Here is a 22,604-nt window from a genome sequence, read left to right as displayed (position 1 = left end):
ATTGTTTTTGCCATCCGCGTTTGTGAGTTGTTCTCACTAAACTGTATTAACTAGACTATAAAAATTTTTTTTTATTCTCTATTGTCTTCTGGCACTTTTCTACTCACTTCATATCTTGTTGTTACCAACATAAGTGCCTGCTCCACTCACTTTTCTGAATTAAAAATTCACCCCATACACCGGAGCATACTCAATGTCTCAATCGTTTCTATGTTATATGTTTGTGATGAGAATATTGGCTATTAAGCTTAACTGCTGGTCAAAATTACTTCGCGATGGTGGTGAACGAATCGGCGGTCTCAAGAAGTGGGTGAGAGAGGGATCTAGAAATGACTTTGAGTTTGAAACGAATATTTTTGTGTTCGTGGATAGCTCACACGGTAGAGCCACGCTCTCACCTGCCAGGCGGAGTTGTCGTACCAATAAGGTCGCAGGTTCAAACCCCACCACCGCCGCGAAAAAAATTTTTATTCTCTATTGTCTTCTGGCACTTTTCTACTCACTTCATATCTTGTAACTAGACTATAAAAGTTCATGGTTACACAGAGTTTGTGTGTTGGTCCGTTATACTTCCGGATGGCAATGTTGTGAACTCCTTGGCCAAGCGCATTCTATCTATAACCTTATTTCTATATAGTGACATCAGACGATAATTTAATATAAACCTCTACAGTGAATGTATAACGCTATACCGACACACAGTTTTCACAATGGTATGTTACTGCGATTATGTCTCCATAATCCTTTATCTACATAGTGACAACACGCGATAATGCAATATACATCTCTACCGTCACTTTATAACGCTATAGATAGTATGCAGATGACGTCACTCAGGTCTTTGTTATTGTTTTTTGCCATCCGCGTTTATGAGTCATGCTCACTGAACTATATTAACCCGACTATAAACGTTCATGGATACACACAGTTTTGTGTGTTGGTCCGTTATACTTCCGGATGGCAATGTTATGAGCTGCTTAGCCAAGCGCATACTATCTATACCGACACATTGTCTTCACTCACTCACTCACTCACTCACTCACTCACTCATTCACTCACTCACTCACTCACTCACTCACAAACTCTCACTCATTCCCATGACCGAATGACCATAGGAGAGTCTTGTGGGATGCAAACTTCTCAACTTTATTCGTTCCAGTCCTTGGCCTTTTCCAGAAGCTTGACCATGTCCATTCCAGTCCATTCCCTGATATGATCCTACCACATTTTCTGTTGACTTCCTCTCTTCCTTTTCCCATCGACTGTTCGTTACGTCGCTGTCTTTACAATGGTATATTATTCTTATTTTGATGATGTCTCCATAACCTTATTTAGACATAGTGACAGCAAATGATAATTCGATATACTTCTATACTGTGACTCTATACCGTTATACCGACATACTGATTTCACGATGGTATGTTATTGCGAAAATGTCTCCATAACCCTATATTTATATAGTGACAACACACGATACTTGAGTATACACATCTCTACTGTGACTCAATACCGTTATACCGACACACTGTTTTTACAATGGTTTGTTATTGCGATAATGTCTCCATAACCCTATAGATAGTATGCAGATGACGTCACTCAGGCCTTTGTTATTGTTTTTGCCATCCGCGTTTGTGAGTTGTTCTCACTAAACTGTATTAACCAGACTATAAAAGTTCATGGTTACACAGAGTTTGTGTGTTGGTCCGTTATACTTCCGGATGGCAATGTTGTGAACTCCTTGACCAAGCGCATTCTATCTATATGTATATAGTGACAACACACTATTATTGAATATACACATCTCTACTGCGACTATAATATAACGCTATACCGACAAATTGCCTTTACAGTTTGGTATGTTGCGATTATGTCCCTAGAACCTTATATCCACACACTGACATCATAGCGACAAGTTGTGTGTCTATAACGTTATACGGACACAATGTCTTTACAATGATATCAACTGACATTATATCTTCATAACGCTATGTCTACACAGTGACAACATAATGATAATTTATAACAAATGTCCAATGTGTTATAACGGTATTATACCGATAATATTTAACAGTTATAGATAGAATGCGCTTGGCCAAGCAGTTCACAACATTGCCATCCGGAAGTATAACGGACCAACACACAAACTCGGTGTAACCATGAACTTTTATAGTCTGGTTAATACAGTTTAGTGAGAACAAGTCACAAACGCGGATGGCAAAATCAATAACAAAGGCCTGAGTGACGTCATCTTCGAACTATCTATAGATAGTATGACGTTGCCGTCACTCAAGTCTTTGTTATTGCTTTATGCCATCCGCATTTATGAGTAATTCTCACTTAACTGTATTAACCAACGTATAAACGTTCAAGGTTACTCATAGTTTTGTGTGTTGGTCCGTTATACTTCCGGATGGCAATGTTGTGAGCTTCTTAGCCAAGCGCATACTATCTATGCCAACTATCAACCCGAGTTCGAGAACATTCGGAGGTGATATGATGATGATCTGTGTCTTGCATTTCAGCCTCTGATTTCAAGACCATTGAGGAGAGACTAACAGATGGCCTGAAGACATTCTCTGAGTACAATTTGAATAACTCACTAAATGCCAACCCAGGAAAAATTCGTGTGTGCCTTCCAATAAAAAAACCCACCAAGCCAACAGGAAACTGAACATCTACTGGAATGGCAACAAATTGGGGAACAACACACTTCCCTGTGTACCTCGGTGTCACTTTAAACCGCACACTGTCCTTCTATCAGCACACAAAGAAAACAAAAGCAAAGGTGGCCACAAGAAACAACCTCCTAAGAAAACTGGTAAACACTACAAGGGGAGCAGATCTCTGGGTCCTTCTTTTGTTACGGGCCGCATTTATCTGCTGTCTTATGACAAAGCCGTTTTCTTGAACCCCTCTATAATACAAACCCGTAACAGACAGCAAACGATAATTTATTTGTTATAAATCTTCACGGTGTCTTTAGAACTGCATTGTACGGCACTATGACCTCACAATGGTATATCAACTTACTTTATGCCCGTCCCTTTAACGCTAAACATCTACACAGCATACTGACACTATACCATCTTCACAATGGTATTAACACACACTACATCCCAAAACGTTAGATCTTGTTATCTATACATCGACAACATAATAATATAGACACCATGTCTTATATATATATATATATATATATATATATATATATATATATATATATATATATATATATATATATATAATATATAAACATTTCAAGTATAATTATTATTGTTTAACTTCTACAGTACTGTTTCATGTCTCTAGGGCAATCTACGGGAAGTGTGTGTTATCGTTTTTGTTGTTTATGATTGGGTGTTGTTTCATATTTCCTGTGATGTTAGACACTATTATTTTATAACAAAAGTTGAGCACCATTATTTCATGGTTTTTGCTATTATGATATATATATATATATATATAATATATATATATATATATATAATATATATATATATACGAGTATACAAAGCTTTAACGCAGCGTTCCTTTTCTTGTTGGCTCTATGGTTTAACAGGACTGTGTCTCGTCTTTGCACAAATAAATATCAAGCAGTGTTAATCGTGATCAGTGGCCCAACGGGTGACAGAATCCTGGGAAATTTTCCTCCAGCTTTGTATCATTGGGTAAGGTACTTTACACACATTATTCCCCCCCCCCCCCACCTCTCCCTCCCACATATAGGGTGTGACGGATTTTGTAGGAGTGTTAGTACACAAAGGACGACTTACAGGCTACTAGACCTTTATGAAATGTAAATATAGCTCCATATTATGGTTTGCAGGAGGGGTGGAATGGGGGTGGGGGATTAAATGAAACATTGTGATGCGCATTGAGCATGGTGAAAAAAAAGTAAGTCCTTCCACCACTGCATAAAAAGATATCGTCGCCTAGGCATTCCATGAAAGAATATAAATAATACATCAAACAGAATTTCTGATGCCAACAGGAATAACCCATGTTGTCCAAGTGAGAAAATTGGGGGTTAATTATCTTGCCCGAGGAAAAAAAAAAACCGAAAGTGTCTGAAGTGGGATTCGAACCCGGGATCTTCCGGATCACAGTGCAATGCCTTAACCACTCGGCCACTTCACCCACAATTGAGCATGGTAAATCTGAGAAAATTCACGATTTTCATGATTATTTGTTTATTTCATATTTATTTTTCCTTACTGATGTCCTCATATCAATAATCCGACATATATTTTGAAATAGTTCTTTCATCCAAAGTTTTTTTTAGGTTAGGCCCCCCGTTTTCACTCAAAAAGGCGTATTTTCACTTATAAGAGTAGTAAATATACGCCTTTTAAGGCAAAAACAGGGGGGCGTTTTTTTTTCTTCGGCAAGTTGTCTTCACGTACAAAATGGACGACTCTGATCTGAAAAAAAGAGGAATATTTTTCCAAAGGGTATTCGGTATTATACCAGGATCAACCAGAATCCCAAAACTTGAAGTTTTAGGTGAAAACGGTTAGAATTACAAAATTTGAGACTTTCGTCTAGTGTGAAAAACTGAATTTCTTCTTTTGTGGACCCAATTAAAAAAAAAACCCACAAAAAACTTGAGCTTTTAGAGAGCTGAATGCGCTTTAAAGAACCGAATAAGTGTGTATAAGAAGGGTGCCAGACAAAGCAAGAAAGAAAAATACAAGAAAAAAAAAACATCCCAAAAGATCAGAAGACCTCGGCTCGGGATCGAACCTCAGATCTTCTGATTTAATATATATACAAAGAGATGAAAAAACCGTATATTATTCCACCCCTATCATTTCTTAGTAAATACGTAATCGTTGAAATAAATTTTTATTCAACGATTGCAGACTATTTGCGCACATTTTATTGGTGGGAAATAAGGTGTGAAAGACAGCTGATTGGTAATTATAAATACTCTTTTGGTGCGCATGAATACAAATCCAACTTTTTTAGTTTAGGGTCATATTGTCATTCAAACTGATGGAGAAAGATACAAATTGTGGTGAATAGAAGTACTAATACCATACCATTTGGTTACAAAATATCTAATAATCTTACTTAGAGGGTGGTATAAACGTATTCTTTCATTTCTTTGTATTTATTTAACTCGTTATATTTTTATTCTTGCAATATCACATACTCACAAGCTCATTGTGTTATTGGGCACTATAAAAATAACTCGTTTAATTAAATACAAAGAGATGAAAGAATCGTATGTTCTTCACAATGGTACGCGTTTTACGCTGTGCACCCTCGCTTGCATCAAACAACACATACATTGGACCTGAGAGGACGAGGACGAAAACATTTGAGTTGCTCTATTTCTTAATAATTTGATATTTTCAAAGCACTTTACAAGGGGTCCCTGGCCAACGGCAAGACTTAACATGTAGAACGTGACTAGACGACTGTTAGGCAATATTAATTTTTTTTCGGACAGAGACAACACTGTTAACGGCCAGGTACTCATTTTACAAGGGCGAACATTTTAAGATCTAAAAAAAATCCTTACTCAACCACATAAATAACATCCTATTGAAGCGTCGAGTAGCATATGATATGATATGACATGATATGATATGATATGATATGATATGAATTCTAATGGGCTAAAATAGGCTATGGCCTTTAAATGCCTATAACTCGTCAGCATGCGGGAATGGCAAATTTCTAGATTTTTGCCATGAACTTTTTTTTTTTTGGCCAAATAATAATTGTTAATCATATAATATAGAATAGATTAAAAGCCAACACCAGACACTCTGCTGGACTCAATTACGCATGCGCAGAGTTGACTTAAATTGGTTTTGATTTGTAGTTCTCTGTTAGCAAAAAAATAGCCCTGATGAGTAAATCATTTTGATTCCAATAAAACGTGTGAAATCAATGACAGTTCTTACGTTTTCTAAAAAAAAAAAACCCAACAAAACAAAACAAACAAACGAACAAACAACAACAACAACAACAACAACAACAAAAAACAACAAGGAAAGTCACCAAACAACCATACCCAAAAACAAAAACAAACAAAATTAAAAAAAAATTACAAACAAACAAAAAAACAACAAACAACAAAAATAAAAATAAAATAATATTCTACAAACAAAAACAAAAACACGCAATTTTTTTTTTTAGCCAGTGACGCCGTCCTTCAAATATCGATCGATTGAAATGACTTATCTAGGCAAATACTCTCGAACCAGAGACCGATGGAACACTTCGCGAAGTCCCAGGTTTGAGAGTTTTTGGTCATTGTAATCGATCGATATTTGAAGCCAGAGATTTCTGGCCAAAATTTTATTAACGTTCTTATTTTTTTAAAACAGAAATAAAAAACAATGTGAAATTGAATGTAAGCTTCAATTTCATATACGAAAACAGATAAAATGGACGTTCCGGGTTTCATCTTTATCAACAAAACAAAAATGACTAAAACACTACAGACGTCACTACCACATTATCTCATTCTTCTGCAGTGTTTCATTCATCCTGTTACTCCCAAGGATTTAGGAACTTAAAAAAATAAAGAGTTTTCCATATTAAATTTTTAATGGGTTAAATAATATAACCGTGTCGACATATCGATGGTTTACAGCAAGACATACTTGCAAAGAGTGGACATTATACCATTTTTACACTCTTGCACTTTGGAATTCCGGACGTATTCCCAACCACTGCAGGAGCTTGCGAGTGCGCGTTGGAAATAAAGTTCGAATTCCAAAACGAAAGAGTGTAAGAAATCTTTTATTCTACCCCTCAATTGATTCCGACTCCGTCATCTCTGAGTAAAAGACATTTTCAAAAATTATATTTAAATGATAATTCTTTCTTCAAAGATTTAATTTGAGTGAAATTTAACGTTTGATATTCTGACGTCACAAATTATTATAAACATGATATCATTACGCGTTACTATTTAGGGAGAGGGTAGAACAAGACTACATCTTGTTCTGAATCGATATAGGAAAGCCATTTCTGCATTCAAAACTGATAATTCGACGTGGACTTATTTGCGGGTCTGATAGGCCAAATTGTTATGGGGCTCATTGTTGTCATGGAAACAACTGCTCTCAAACTAACGCAAAATATTGTCCATAGTAGGGGGAATTAGGTCCAAAAAACCCTTGAATTGTGCAATCAGGGTTGAAAGCATGAAAATTACATATGTTGTAAAATATGAAAAACCCTATAATTTATGATATAGAACCACTCTGAGAGATCAGTATTAGTTGAGATACAAGGTTTTTAAGATTAGAAAATTTTGAAATGGACGACAAAAATTTCTTTCATTTTTATTGTGTAAACATTCGAGGCAAACCGACCCAAGGTTGTTTTACGTCATCCTTTGGATTCCTATTGGTGACTATTTTTAGCGTCGAAGCGGATGTTTTCTCTTCCCTTTACTTTCGATTCACGAACCATACAAATTATTTAATCGTAAATATTATTCAATTTCACCTGTTTTAAAGGACGTCTTGCGAGCAATATTCTATAATATAAGATTTTTCTGCATCCGATTCAATTAGTATAATCAATTGCTCTAAAACGGATGGGCAGGCGAGCAGAAGGGTAGTCAAAACAGACTAGCCAGACACAACTCAATAAATGCCGAAAACCGGTGTTGACAAAGGACAGTGCTCCTTCTCCCCTCCTCCCTTCTTCTTTTCTTTCCAAATATACTGCCATAATCATTTTACGTGAGTTAAAACCTATTTCGGTCAAACTTTATGACAGTAAAGAGTCGGCATACCACTTAAATTATATAAGAATGCTATCATCATCATCATCATCATCATCATCATCATCATCATCATCATCATCATCATCATCATCATCATCAACCACTATGATTGTGGAAAGTTTTTTACTTTACGTTATTTACCGAATGGGGACAATGGGAGAATAGGCTATTTGTACTGTTGTGTCCTTATGTAAGGCACTGCACGCATTTTGCCTGCTGATGATGGGTCTTTAACAGAAAGAACGAAAGAAAGTGATATATATATATATATATATATATATATATATATATATATATATATATATATATATATGAAAGAATATTGCATATGCCTAATAAAGGAATGCGTTTGTATGCTTTCAGATGCACATACAATAGCAAAAAGAACTGCTCCCAGAGACTGGGACCAGTGCTTGATATGCCCACAAGATAACACAGGCCGATTATAATGTCCCTCTAAGTCGAGAAGGTATGACAAAGGGCAAAGCTATGAAACTCTTTTTGAAGATTTAACACAATTCAATTCTTTGGTTTGTGATGAAAACAAGTTGGATAGATCTATTTTTTCAAATTCATCAGAAAGAAATGAGATTATTGAAAGCTTAAAACAAAATTATGCTAAATGGCATAAGTATTGTCGTGTAAAATTTAATCTCAACAAAATTAGGCGATTAGAATTAAAGGAATCTAAAAGAAATGCCCTACAAGATTTCCAAACTTCGTCATTTGACTTGGAGGGGTCACCGAATGAGAATAATGAGACAACGTTCAAAATTAGAGTTTGGCTATAATAAACAAACTTGCTTTTTTTTTTGGGGGGGGGGGGGGGGTATAAACATGGAATCGGGAGTTCTGTAATGACAACAGATATGGAAGAAAATATTCGTAAAATAGCGTTATCTATAAAAGATTCTGATATGTTGTCATTTATTGCCGGAGGAGATTTAGTCGCTCAGGAAGCACACGACCGCCCTATACCATAAAATTTGTCATGCACGATACTTAAAAAACAAGCTTTAAAAGATTTCACTGGTTATGATAATGATGATGTCACAGTTCTTGAAAAAAGTCGAGCTTTTGCTAATATTATATCTTTTATAGAAGTGTACCCTGCAACAAATGTGTCGATCGACATGAACCACTGTGGAGCTTATTTCCAGAATGGTCAAAAGTGTCCCAAAAACTCATCAAGTGTTCATGTAAGAGAAAATGTATCGGCACCCGATACACGTGTTTAAGATCCGTTTGCCTTGCACGGACTTGTGCAGATGCGGGGGTCTTAGGTCAGTACAGTAATGAGTAAAATTCTCTCTCTCCTTCTCTCTCTCTCTCTCTCTCTCTCTCTCTCTCTCTCTCTCTCTCTCTCTCTCTCTCTCTTTCCGTCTCTCCCACTCGCTCCCTCTCCCTCTTTTATCTACTAGTTACAACACGAAATAATCATCAGTTAGCTACCGTAAATGGTTACCGGTGTATTTAAAGTTTTAGAACGTACATTGTAATGTCGTGGTTATTTCCTCGGATAAGTAATGCTATATAAGAAAAAATAAAATTTGGTAAAAACGCACTGTTATGACAAATTGCCAGAGTGGTTCTATATCAGGTGTTATTTATACGGGTCTTAGCAACCTATATGCTAATTTTTAGTATTTCAACCCCAATGTGCACGGTTTTAGCCTAATTTTCCCTAATACAATGAATATGAAGAAAATATATATTTTTACGCAGTTATTTCCCTTGTTTAATATAGCTGTAATAGGTAAAATCTAAGGCCTTAAACCGATACGTTATGATTGATTGCCAGAGTGGTTCTATATCAGATGTTTTTTCTATGGGTCTTAGCAACCTGTATGCAAATTTTCATGCTTTCAACCCAAATTTGCACGGTTTTAGCCTAATTCCCCCTACTACCAGAACAACAAAGCTAAATCGAACCCCTAATTGCGTTCGGTTGTCAGACCTGCAAATGATATGTGCCCGTTGTGATATTATCTCGATTTCCATTTAACAGTAGGAAACAAAAGTGTGATGTCCAAAAACTGGTTCAAAGCTCACTGGACGTGTAAAATCGCTCTTCCAGAGGACTGAATACATACCTTGTGTAATTGATCTTTCAGTTTCAGAGTAATGACATCTTTCTTTTTATTTGGTCTAAATATTATATGCTGGTCGCCAAGAAAGAAAATGAGCTTTTATATAGCGCAGTATCCACTAAATGTGCTCAAAGCGCTTTGCAAGGGGTCCCTGGCCAACAACAACATTTAACAGTTAGGACGGGACATTGACGCTTGTTAGGCGATATTACAATTTTTTTCGGACAGACACAACGCTGTTAACGGGCCAGGTACTCATTTTACACCTGAGTACGGTGAGAGAATGTGAGTAAAGAGCCTTCTCCAAGGACTCAACTATGCGCGGAGCGAGCGAGGCTCGAACCCAGGACCTTCCGATCCAAAAAGCGGGTGTCATACCAAGAGACTACATAGCCGCATATCCTCCCGTAATCTTAATATTCCGCCTATACATCCTGCCTGCTTCTAAAAATAGTTTTTGCCACCTTATGATTCAATAACATGTAACCTATTCATTATAATTTGTCCTACGAAGGAGTGGTTACATACACACTTCCAATGAGTTTGGAACCGGAAGAGTAGAAGTTGTTACGTCACGACCTCTCTTTTCTATTGGCTGTAAGTAACTATGATATATTTTAATGTGACTTTATATTGAAAATGTAGAAGTAGTAGAAGTAGTAGTAGTAGTAGTAGTAGTAGTAGTAGTAGTAGTAGTAGTAGTAGTAGTAGTAGTAGTAGTAGTAGTAGTAGTCGTAGTAGTAGTAGTAGTAGTAGTAGTAGTAGTAGTATTGCAAATTATTGATACTATGATAATGTCACAGGGAAAGATATTATCTGAAAAAGTGTATATTATTAAAGAAAAAAATGCAAGACAAAGCAAGAAATAAGAAAAAAAACCAACCCCCCCCAAAAAAAAAATAAAAAAAAAACAAAACAAAAACAGAAACAAAAACAACACACACACACACACACACACAACAAAAACAAAACAAAAAGAAAAACACAAAAAAACCAACAACAAAAAAAAAACAACAAAAAAACAAACAAAACAAAAACAACTATCTCCAGAAGATCAGCCGGCTTCGAACCCCAGACCTTGTGATTACCTGTCAGACGTGCTACCAATACACCACCACAGAGGTTACCGGATAGTTTGGGACGATATCGACGTGTACATAATAATAATAATATAATATAGATAGTATGCAGATGACGTCACTCAGGCCTTTGTTATTGTTTTTGCCATCCGCGTTTGTGAGTTGTTCTCACTAAACTGTATTAACAAGACTATAAAAGTTCATGGTTACACAGAGTTTGTGTGTTGGTCCGTTATACTTCCGGATGGCAATGTTATGAGCTTCTTTGCCAAGTGCATACTATCTATATGCAGGTCTGACATCCGAGCCCACTGATGGGCCTGTCTAGTTTAACATTGTTGTAATGTTATATTTTGGGTGATTTTTTTGTTTGTTGAGATTTCCATTACAACAATGAGCCTGTAAGGGATTCAATAATAGTCTGATGTCATATCCGCCCAGCAACGAGCAGCTTGGTTCTAAACAAAGAAAATCGGAACTTTTTATTATTCATACTGGCTAGAACTTTTTCATATTTCATGTGATCAGAATGTATAAAAGTCAAAACATGATCAGATTTATAATGTTTTTCTCCTCTGGATACACTTTTATGCTCGTCTGAGAAATATTTCATAAGGGCATTCGCCATTTTCCCGATAGTTTAGAACCAGTTACTAGGCTACAACGCGTGATTACGAGGGAAGTGACGTCACGACTGTTGAAGCCTATTATATTAATGCCTATATTCTTTACAAGGGTAAAAGTAATACTAGGCTGCTAGAAGCTGTGTAATAAACAAAAGCCAAAATTAACAGCTTCAATAGATAGAACGAAGATGACGTCACTCAAGTCTTTGTTATTGTTTTTTGCCATCCGCGTTTATGAGTAATTCTCACTAAACCGTATTAACCAGCTATTAACGATTATCACAAAGTTTTGTGTGTTGGTCCGTTATACTTCCGGATGGCAATGTTGTGAACTCCAAAGACAAACGCATACTATCTATATAGAACGAAATACCAAACACGGAACGTTTACAAGGGTAGGTAGCGTTTTACGCTGCAAACCCTCGACGATTGCATCACAAAACACAAACATTGAACACGAGAGGACGACGATGAAGACATTTCAATTTGATCTGGCGCTGTTTCAAACACACTTGTTAAACTCTTTTTTTTGTTACTAGGATAAGCGCAAAGTTTAAACTTTGAATGACATCATTCCTTTTACCTAAAACTAAAAGTTCGTGGGGGGGGGGGGGGGGGGGGGGGGGGGGGGGTTGCATTATTGGGAATGAGATTAGCGTCTCTTGATTGGATATCACCGGCGGAGATGTTATTTGTATACAAACCAACTTCAAGCCAAGCGCTCCAAATACAAAATTTATTGTTCATAAATCTGTACAAAAATGCATATCATAATCAACGTAAGATCTTTTCTTTAGTTTTCTCCATTATAAAATGTTAACAAAATATGATGTAGACTTCAAATTAAAAATAAAAGATGTTGATAAATAATACAATGCGATGAGACAACCCTTCCTAAACTTACTGAACTTGCCGCTAATGATTGGTTAAAACTGTTTTGAAATCTCATTCTCTATATGAACTATCATATGTGACATTTTCAGTTGAGTAGATGTCACATGTAATAGTTTAAAAAGATAATATGTGTGGCTGGCTGAGTAAACCCGGAAAGATGTGCAAATTTCATAAATAAATTATGCGTGCAGTGGTGTAGACCGCACATCTTTCTGTTCATTTACCACTTTACATTTTCGTTCTAGATCTAATAGAACCCAAGTTATAACCTTTTTTTTCTGAATAAAATTTGTTGCTATGAAAAAACACTTTTATCTTCGATTTTGGCTCATAGATACCTCGAATCGAAGCTTGCCGCATCTTCTCGGGTTTTCTCGGCCAGCCTCACATATATTTACAAAATCGACACCGATTTGGTTGCTTCCTTCCTCCGCGTACAACTAAGTGTTCACCTGTATTGCATCCCTATTGTATAGATAGATCGAAGGTGACGTCACTCAGGTCTTCGTTATTGGTTTTTGCCATCCGCATTTATGAGTAATGCTCACTGAACTGTATTAACCTGACTATAAACGTTCATGGATACACGCAGTTTTGTGTGTTCATCCGTTATACTTCCGGATGGCAATGTTATGAGCTTCTTAGCCAAGCGCATACTATCTATATTCACTTACAAGCCATTGTGAAATTTGTATAAGTGAAATAACCCTAGGGGTTCTTATTTTAAAAATCGACTGAGTGTTAAAAACAATTTTAAATTATCCATTTATAATAACAAAAGGTAATTTTTTTCATGCCAACCAGCTTAAGAACGACACATTTTGGGAATTTGGCATTTCAAAAGCTAAATTGGTTATCATTATCATGATAACACGTTGAAATAGGTAAAAAAAACACAAAAAAAACAAAACAAAACAAAACAAAAACCCAAACAAAACAACAAAACAACCCAACAAAAATCCCCCCCAAAAAACTCCGACATCAATATGGCAATCTTGTGACATCAATATTATTGATCAAGTAATCATTTATAATGGAATTTCCTCTCAGTTTGGAGATGTTTAGTTATAATTTGATGTAAATTACTTCTCTTCAAATTTCTAAATTATTTTGAGCCATAGTATTATTTACATTATAGATATTCAAAAATGGGTTTTATTGATTTAGTTGTGAGATAAACTACGTGCTGTAATTACTAATCAATACAAATGAAGAGTGAATTTCCAGAACTCCCTAACTCCGTTTTTTCCCATTTTGAGATAGTGAGGATTATTTCACCGATAATTTCTCATTTTTTATCATATTCAAAATTCAAATTCATTTAAATCTATGGAAATTCGCGTGTCAACTAATGCTTAAAATAAAATTTACATTTCAATTTATCTCATGGATGGAAAATATCAAAAAGTAGAAAAATCGACTTCACGAGTTTTAGAAAACCAGCCTTCAAAGATTATTCTGCCACACTCTAAAAAAAAAAAAAAAAAAACAAACCAAAAAACAAAACAAAAAACAAACTAAACTAACTAAACAACAAAAAAAAAATTACCCAAAAAAAAAAAAGTAAATAAAAAAAAATAAATAAATAAATAAAACAAAACATTTATTTGAAATATTGGCCAGAAATCTCGTCTTTCAAATATAGATAGATTAAAATGACCCTCACCTTGGCGAAAATTCTCTAACCCGGGACTTCAAGGAATTCTTCAAGAAGTCTTAGCTTCAGTTGTTTTTTTTTGTTTGTTTATTTTTGTTTGTTTTATTTAGATGAGAGAGTCATTTTAATTTATCGATAATATTTGAAGGACGAGTTTTCTGGCCAAAATTTTAAATAAATGTTTTTTTGTTGTTTTTTTTTCCGAATACCTAGGGTAATAATAATAATAATAATAATAATAATAATAATAATAATAATAATAATAATAATAATAATAATAATAATAATAATAATAATAATACACATTTATATAGCGCTCATTCTCGTGTAAAACACAAGCTCTGGGCACTTTACAAAATAATATTATAGATTCAATCCCGACAACGAATAGCCTGGGTGGTTTAATCCGATTATTATGTAGTTGGGAAAGTAGATAATCTAAGCAATTTACAAATTGACGTACAGCTCTCTCTAGGGTATAAATTTCTTTTCAAACAAAATCTGTAGTCTGAAAATTGAACTCTCTTATCGAATTTCCTCTTAAGTGACCGATAGATAAATACATCTATTTTCAAATTATTTTCAAATTACGTTACAATAATTTAAGCGGGGCAAACTTTCATCTTTGAATATGAAATTTAGATTTAAATGTTTATAATATAATATCAACGTTTACAATATCTACATCGTTTTAACGCTGCGTCGTTTTATGGCCGCATTGTTGTTAAGAAAAAGTCTCAAACCTACGTACACATATCAACAGGTCTGCTAACCAAACACAATGATGAACATAACAGCGATTTAACAGCGTTTTAACGAACGATATATTATGATTTTCGTTGGTTTGAGAGTACATGTAATATTCGTAACAATATAATGAGTCCACAATAATTTGGGTTATCAGACCTGCAAATACGTACACACATTGTCCCCGACCAAGTCGAACTATATTTATTCTTTATTATAATGATAAAACAATGGAACAAAAAGTGTGATGTCAAAAAACTGGTTCCAATCTCATTGGAAGTGTAAAAGCACTCATCTGGAGGATTGGGTTGATACCTTGTGTAATTGATCTTTTGATTTCAGAGTGATGGCATCGTATTTTCTAGTATAAATACTATATGCTGGTCGTCAATGAAGATCATCAACCATCGAGCTTCTGCGTCCCGCAATCCTAAGAATCTGCCAATACATCCTGCTGTTTAAATAGTTGAAACCAGGCGCTTAAATGACATAAATAGTGTCGAAAGCGCCGCCAAACACCTAAAAACAAACAAAACAAATAGTTATACCACCTTATGATTCAATATGAACCCTATTATATAATTAATATTCCGAGGGACTGGTTACATGTACACTTCCAAGAAGTTTGGAACCAGAAAAATAGAAAGTGTAACGTCACAACTTCTCTCCCCTATTTTACTAGTTTCTAAGACATTATGGCACATAATAACAATAACAGTTTGTTTGTAACAATAAACTACGAACTGTCATCGGATAACGAAAGAACCAAAATACTCAGTGACGAAACCACAAAATTGCTCTCTATAATCTTACAATACGGGATTTCCCCAGCCATAGCAGTCATCGGTCTTGTATTCAACACGTTCAGTATCATTGTCCTCTACAAAAATGGTTTCCACAAATGCTCCAATATCTTACTATTCTCGCTGGCTTTCTTGGACATCAATTTTCTCATCGGATATAACAACATCCCGATGTTGTTATATTCAATTGACGGCAACTTCCGCTTCCTGTATTCCGAATCTTCGTCTTTTCTGCTCTACGTATTCTATTACTTTTTCTATATTATGAATTACGCCCAAGGGTTGGCAGCTCTGTGTATTCCCATGTTTATAACGATTGAGAGATTAGTCGCTGTGTTTATCCCCTTGAAATTTGGTCTCATTATTACGCCACTAAGAACGTGGATCGTTGTAGCCTGCTTAGATATTTTTTGGATAGGGACGATGACGTATACTTGTTTCTGGTACAAATTTGATTACGTTTTTGACCAAAGCCTCAACAGAACCGTCGGGATTATTCTTTTTTCTGACTTATTTTTCAAAGATCTCGACGGGATTCCAATCTTCGAGGAAATGTTTTACACGCTGAAAATCCCACCACTCGTAACGATTGTAGGATGCGCGGCCATTGTTGTCAAGGTGAAGATTACGTCACAGAAACGAAGAAAAATGTCGTCATCAAAAACTAAGACGTCGAATTCGAAAACAACGAAAATACTTCTGGTTCTTTGTATTGGTTACATCATGGCGTGCAGTTCTTTAGCCGCGATTTCGTATCTTCCGTACAGAATAACTACAATGGAGCCAACTAACATAGCAACCATCGGCTCTTACGTACTGTGCATTGTTTATAGCTGTAACAGTTCTTGGAACTTTCTCGTCTACATTGCCTTGAATAAAAATTTCAGAGATACGTTTAAAGAAATATTTATGAAACCGTGTGGGAAAATCTTAAAGAAAGATTTAAATTAGAATGAAACAAGAAAAAAAAATTGACAATTCAACTCGTTTTTTTTTTACCTGTTTATTATTTTTTTAAAAACTGATCCTATTCAAAATGCGCTTAATTGCAGGTATGATAACTCAATTCCTTATGGGCTCATTGTTGTAATGGAAATGTCAAAAAGTGACGCAACATTTTCTCCATCACAACTAGGCCTAAAAGTGGGTTCGGATGTCAGACCTGCATATATGTACACGTCAATCTTATTCCATTTTACTTCGTTCTGTTATTATATTTTTAATGAACCACCGCAGCTCAGCAGTATTATGACGTCACGACGTACACTTACTTATCCAAACCAGCGACCACCTGAGCTCTTGCCCTTCGGTCTTGTGCCATGACGTAGAAGTTAGACGTCTTTTGTAGTTGTTCCATGTGACTATACAGTGTGTTACTGATGCTTGGATTTGGTGAGAGGAATGTGCGTCTCAGGTCTTCAAGAGGTTTGACATTCAAGCAAGTGGTGTGTTACTGTTTCATTGGGGTGTTGACATAAGGGACAGGAAGGGGATTTGTCTTGTAATTTTGCTTAAATGGATGGCTGTTGAGCGGTATGTGTTGTGTTCTTAGTTGAAAGATGATGCTTTGCTGTTGTCTTCCAAGCTTATAATTTAGGCTATCAGTCTTTACAGGAGTGGTCATATGGGTAACGTACACAAATAAGCAGGTCTGATAATCTAACCGAACGCAATAGGATTCAAGAGTCTGATGTCACGTCCCCCCAGCAACCAGGAGCTTGGTTCTAAACAAAGGAAATCGGTACTTTTTATTCTTCATGCTGGCTAGAACTTTTTCACATGTCAAGTATACAAGTCAAAACATGATCAGATTTATAATGTTTTTCTCCTCTAGATACACTTTTATGCTCGTCGGAGAAGTATTTCATAAGAGCATCGCCATTGCTCCGATAGTTTAGAACCAGTTTCTAAATTTAATACGCGTCATTACGAGGGAAGCCTATTACCAGAAAACCACAAGGAAGGTATGGTACGTCCTTTGTTGAATATGACTGTTATAATATTACAGCCAAATAACTTCTCTAGCCAAAGTGAGTTTGTACCCAAGTGTGTAGATAGAATGAAGTTACCTCACTCAGGTCTTTGATATTTTTTTTGCCATCCGTGTTTATGAGTACTTCTCACTTAACTGTATTCATCATCATCATCATTGCCTTTTCACCCTGGGTCAGGGTACAGGCCACATACAGTTTCTATCCATCTCTATCCTGAGCTAACTTTTTTTTTTTATCTCGTTCCATGTCTTATCACTTCTCTGTATATCCTTTCAGCTCTGTCTGTTGTCCTTTATAAATTCTGTCATTGCAGAAACTCTTCGGTCGCCCAAGCTAAAAAAAAAAAGGATTTGATTTGTCCGCCTGATTTTCTGTAAAATTTTGAGTTTTACGGAAGGGGTGTTAACCATTCGACAACCCCCAACCTGGAGGTCCAGGTGACTCAAAAAGGGGGAGTCACACACCATTAGTCGCCTTTTACGACACGCTGGTTTGGCGTTGGGCTATTTTTGTACACTCTCTGTTGAGGGACCTTGGACACCCCACGAGGGTTAACTGTATAAATCAGGCTATAAAAGTTCATGGTTACACAGAGTTTTGTGTGTTGGTCCGTTACACTTCCGGATAGCAAAGTTGTGAGCTTCTTAGCCAAGTGTATACTATCTGGACATAGTCCTCTCTTTGTGCTCAGTTACCTCAAAGTTATATAAATATATATTATCGTATTCAGAAAAAAGTGTGGACCGGGCAATTAGATCAAGTAATAGATAGAGGTGCCTAAATGAGTCAATAAAATGGAAATAAAGATAAAGGGAGTAAATCTGACTCACGAATGAACAACACAAACCAAACGACGTTTCGGCCTTTGGCCTTTCTCAAGTAAACACAAAATACAAAATAGTTTGTGTTTACTTGAGAAAAGCCAAAGGCCGAAACGTCGTTTGTTTTGTGTAATTCATTCATGAGTCAGATTTACTCCCTTTATCTCTAATTAGATCAAGAATGATGAGAAATGTAGGGTGGGAAGAAGTGATTGGGAAAACAAAGAAATATCGCCGTATCAGAGCCATACTTCGGGATCCAAATGACACGGCCCCCTCGCCTGACTGAGATATATATATATATATATATATATATATATATATATATATATATATATATATATATATATATAGAGAGAGAGAGAGAGAGAGAGAGAGAGAGAGAGATCAGGGAGAAATGTAAGGTGGGAAGAAGTGCTGGGGAAAACAATAAAAATATCGCGGTATCAGAGCCATACTTCGGGATCCAAATGACACACATATATATATATTGAATCGTGTTAGATACAAATATGGTACGAATGGTGCTCGACATGTAACACTGGAGCGAATTATTATATGACGATGGCTGACTGAAAGGCCTGCAACATCGATGTAGACTGACTCCAACATCGTGGTAAATATTACAATAATATATATATATATATATATATATATATATATATATATATATATATATATAATAAGATTATACTGGAATGGGGAGGCGAAGTCCCAGGTTTGAGAGTTTTTGCCAAAATGAGGGTCATTTAAATCTATCGATATTTGAAGGACGAATTTTCTGGCCAAATTTTAAAATATGTGTTTTTTCTCCAGACTACGGCAGATTATACCTCTGCCCTCTACGAATGACGACGATTGTTGTCCTGTTTCTCCATTTAGCCTGTTTATTTGGGGTAATGAACTGTACAAAGTTTTATCTATCAAAATCACAATCTGTATTCTGCCATTTGGTTCGTATTTATTATTTCCATCGGAGGTTCATTTGTTTTTACTCTCTGGAGTCAGTTTATTAGAATTAGAGATGACAATGTGTGACACTTGGCAGTTTTCACTGCTGGTGTCAGCAGACTTTGACTCCACCACGATGTTATCCACACATGACACTTGACAGTTTTCCCTGCCGGATTCAGCAGACTTTGACTCCACCACAATGTTATCCACACATGACACTCGGCAGTTTTCACTGCTGGTGTCAGCAGACTTTGACTCCACCACAATGTTATCCACACATAACACTCGGCAGTTTTCACTGCTGGTGTCAGCAGACTTTGACTCCACCACGATGTTATCCACACATGACACTTGACAGTTTTCACTGCTGGTGTCAGCAGACTTTGACTCCACCACGATGTTATCCACACATGACACTTGACAGTTTTCACTGCTGGTGTCAGCAGACTTTGACTCCACCACGATGTTATCCACACATGACACTTGACAGTTTTCACTGCTGGTGTCAGCAGACTTTGACTTCACGGTCCTTTTCAGGATACTTTACAGACTTCCACGTTGCCAGCAGATTTTGGCTCTTCTGTGCTTTCCATTTCTCCACATGACATTGTGCAGTTTTCCCAGCTGGTGTCTGCAGACTTTGGTTCCACAGTGCTTCTTTCATTCTTTATTCGGTCTGTTTTGTTTTCCCCGCTGGTGTCAGCAGACTTTGACTTCACGGTCCTTTATTATTTTTTTTTGCATGTGTTTTGTTTCCCTACTGTTTCCAGTCTTATTTGGAGTACGAATTTATACAATTACAAGTAAATAGGATGTATATCTCTCTAAAAATCACAAACTGTATAGGGCAATTTGATTCATAGATGCATCAGGGACTTCTTTTAAGTTACTTCCAGGAGTCAGATTATAAGATATTGGGTCTATAGAAATGTATGACACTTTACAGACATCCCCGGTGCCGGCAGATTTTGGCTCCACGGTGCTTTCTAGAACATGTTTCTCCATTTAGTCTGTTTATATGGGATAATAAACTGTACAAAGTTTTATCTATTAAAATCACAATCTGTATACGGCAATGTGATTCATAGACCCACCAAGAACGTCTTTCACGTTACTTCCAGGAGTCAGATTATAAGAGCTTGGGTCCATAGAAATGTACGATACTTTACAGACATCCCTGGTGCCGGCAGATTTTGGCTCTGCGGTGCTTTCCATTTCCCCACATGACATTTTGCATTTTTCCCCGCTGGTGTCTGTCTCAGACTTTGGCTCCACAGTGCTTCTTTCATTCTTTATTCGATCTGTTTTGTTTCCTACTTTTTCCAGTTCGATAGCACATGTCTTGTTCTTGACTTTGATGCTGTCAAGCAATAATTTTCCTTTCGTGTCGGAGACAAAGAATAACAACACGATGGCCAGGACAATCATAGCTGTGATGATGGCGTAAGTTCTGAACGGCGCATAATCCTGGAGAATTAAAATTAAAAACAATTGAAAGTGTGATTTTATATAGCAAAATATTCTCTAAAAATGAAGATTCCTTTGCATAGAAATCGGAAAGGCCCCCGAGACTGTCAAGTTGTTCGACTATGACAACGAACCAACAGCTTTAAGTCAAGTAAGTCAACATCAACTGGAAGTGCGCGATTATGCCGCTTTGTTCCGTCTTCCTACTAATTTGGAACTCTTGTCGCTTTTCTCGTGTCTTCCGAACACATTGCAATCTCCCGTTTTTGCGCTGTTTTTCTACCAAATTTGGAATTCTGCCGGTTTTGTGGTATCTCCCCACCAAATTTGGAATTCTGCCGGTTTTGTGGTGTCTCCCCACTAAATTAGAATTCTGCCGGTTTTGTGGTGTCTCCCCACTAAATTAGAATTCTGCCGGTTTTGTGGTGTCTCCCCACAAAATTAGAATTCTTCCGGTTTTGTGGCGTCTCCCCACAAAATTAGAATTCTGCCGGTTTTGTGGTGTCTTTGTTTGTAAAAATAACATTGAAGACAGACCGATCTCGAGTGATGTTGAGAATATTTTACTGACCCCTCTGTCCATTCAGCAGTGATTGGATAGCCAGTCTGTTAAATTTGGAGGAAAGTACTTCGCGCGATAGACTAGCGTCCAATCCAAAGGATAGCAAGCAGTTTCTATTGTTTACGCAACAGAAACGGAGATAAACTCCGGCTCCATGAGCCTAAAGGCTCTGAAGGACTGGTACTGTTCTTCAGTGAATAGACTATGTGGTCCAGTGGTATGACACTCGCTTTCGAATCGGAAGGTCCTTGGTTCGAGCGCCGCTCGGCGCATGGTTGAGTCCTTGGAAACGGCTCTATACTCACCTTCTCTCACCGTACTCATGTGTAAAATGAGTACCTGGCCGTTAACAGCGTTGCCTCTGTCCCAAAAAAATTGTAATATCGCCTAATAAGCGTCATGTCCTGTCCTACATGTTAAACGTTGCTGAGGGCCAGGGACCATTGTAAAGCGCTTTGAGCACGTTTAGTGGATATTGCCATCCGCAAGTATAACGGACCAACACACAAAACTATGTGTAACCTTGAACGTTTATAGTCTTGTTAATACAGTTAAGTGAGAATTACTCATAAATATGGATGGCAAAAACCAATAACAAAGACCTGAATGAAGTCAACTTCATACTATCCATACACGTTCAAGGTTACGCATGGTTTTGTGTATTGGTCCGTTATACTTCCGGATGGCAATGTTGTGAGCTTCTTAGCCAATCGCATATTATCTATAGATAGATCGTAGTTGACGTCACTCTGGTCTTTATTATTGTTTTTTTGCCATCCGCGTTTATGAGTAATTCTCACTAAACCGTATTAACCAGACTATAAACGTTCAAGGTTACACCTAGTTTTGCGTCTTGGTCCGTTATACTTCCTCAAAATGCACTGGGGATCGATCTGTGCTTTACCATCTGAGCTATCGGAACCCCCAACATATAGATGATGTGCGCTTGACTAAGAAACTCACAACATTGCCACCCGGAAGTGTAAGGGAACAACACACAAAACTATGTGTAACCTTGAACGTTTATAGTCTGGTTAATACAGTTTAGTGAGAATTACTCAAAGGCATAGATGGCAAAAAAAAACAACAAAAAACACCCAAAAAAAAAAAACAACAAACAAACAAAAAAACACCCAGTAACAAAGACCTGAGTG

The 22,604-nt window shown here is 36.6% G+C and overlaps 2 protein-coding genes across 3 annotated transcripts in view; one reads left to right on the top strand and one right to left on the bottom strand.

The window, feature by feature from the left end:
* Positions 1-14,622: 14,622 nt before the first annotated feature.
* On the top strand, positions 14,623-17,410 carry LOC144975419 (uncharacterized). The gene is made up of 2 exons (XM_078919467.1): positions 14,623-14,865; positions 15,532-17,410. Exon 2 carries the CDS (start codon positions 15,545-15,547, stop codon positions 16,601-16,603), a length of 1,059 nt encoding a protein of 352 aa, XP_078775593.1. The 5' UTR covers positions 14,623-14,865; positions 15,532-15,544; the 3' UTR covers positions 16,604-17,410.
* Positions 17,411-20,145: 2,735 nt separating this feature from the next.
* The window catches only part of LOC144975413 (solute carrier family 22 member 7-like), a 30,685-nt gene continuing 28,226 nt past the window's right edge, over positions 20,146-22,604 (bottom strand). For both annotated transcript variants that reach the window (XM_078919454.1, XM_078919453.1), the window contains exon 12: positions 20,146-20,888. In XM_078919454.1, the coding sequence (XP_078775580.1) occupies positions 20,478-20,888 (411 nt within the window). In that variant the 3' untranslated portion in view covers positions 20,146-20,477. The remainder of the gene's footprint in view (positions 20,889-22,604) is intronic.

This window comes from Berghia stephanieae, chromosome 6 (assembly GCF_034508935.2).
Source record: "Berghia stephanieae isolate SIO BIC M18660-M18661 chromosome 6, UCSD_Bste_1.3, whole genome shotgun sequence".
NCBI lineage: Eukaryota > Metazoa > Mollusca > Gastropoda > Nudibranchia > Aeolidiidae > Berghia > Berghia stephanieae.
This window is presented reverse-complemented; position numbering and strand designations above follow the sequence as displayed.

Bases quoted from the DNA above. Each gene is read 5' to 3' on its own strand.
- LOC144975419 (XM_078919467.1), top strand. From the start codon at position 15,545: ATGGCACATAATAACAATAACAGTTTGTTTGTAACAATAAACTACGAA.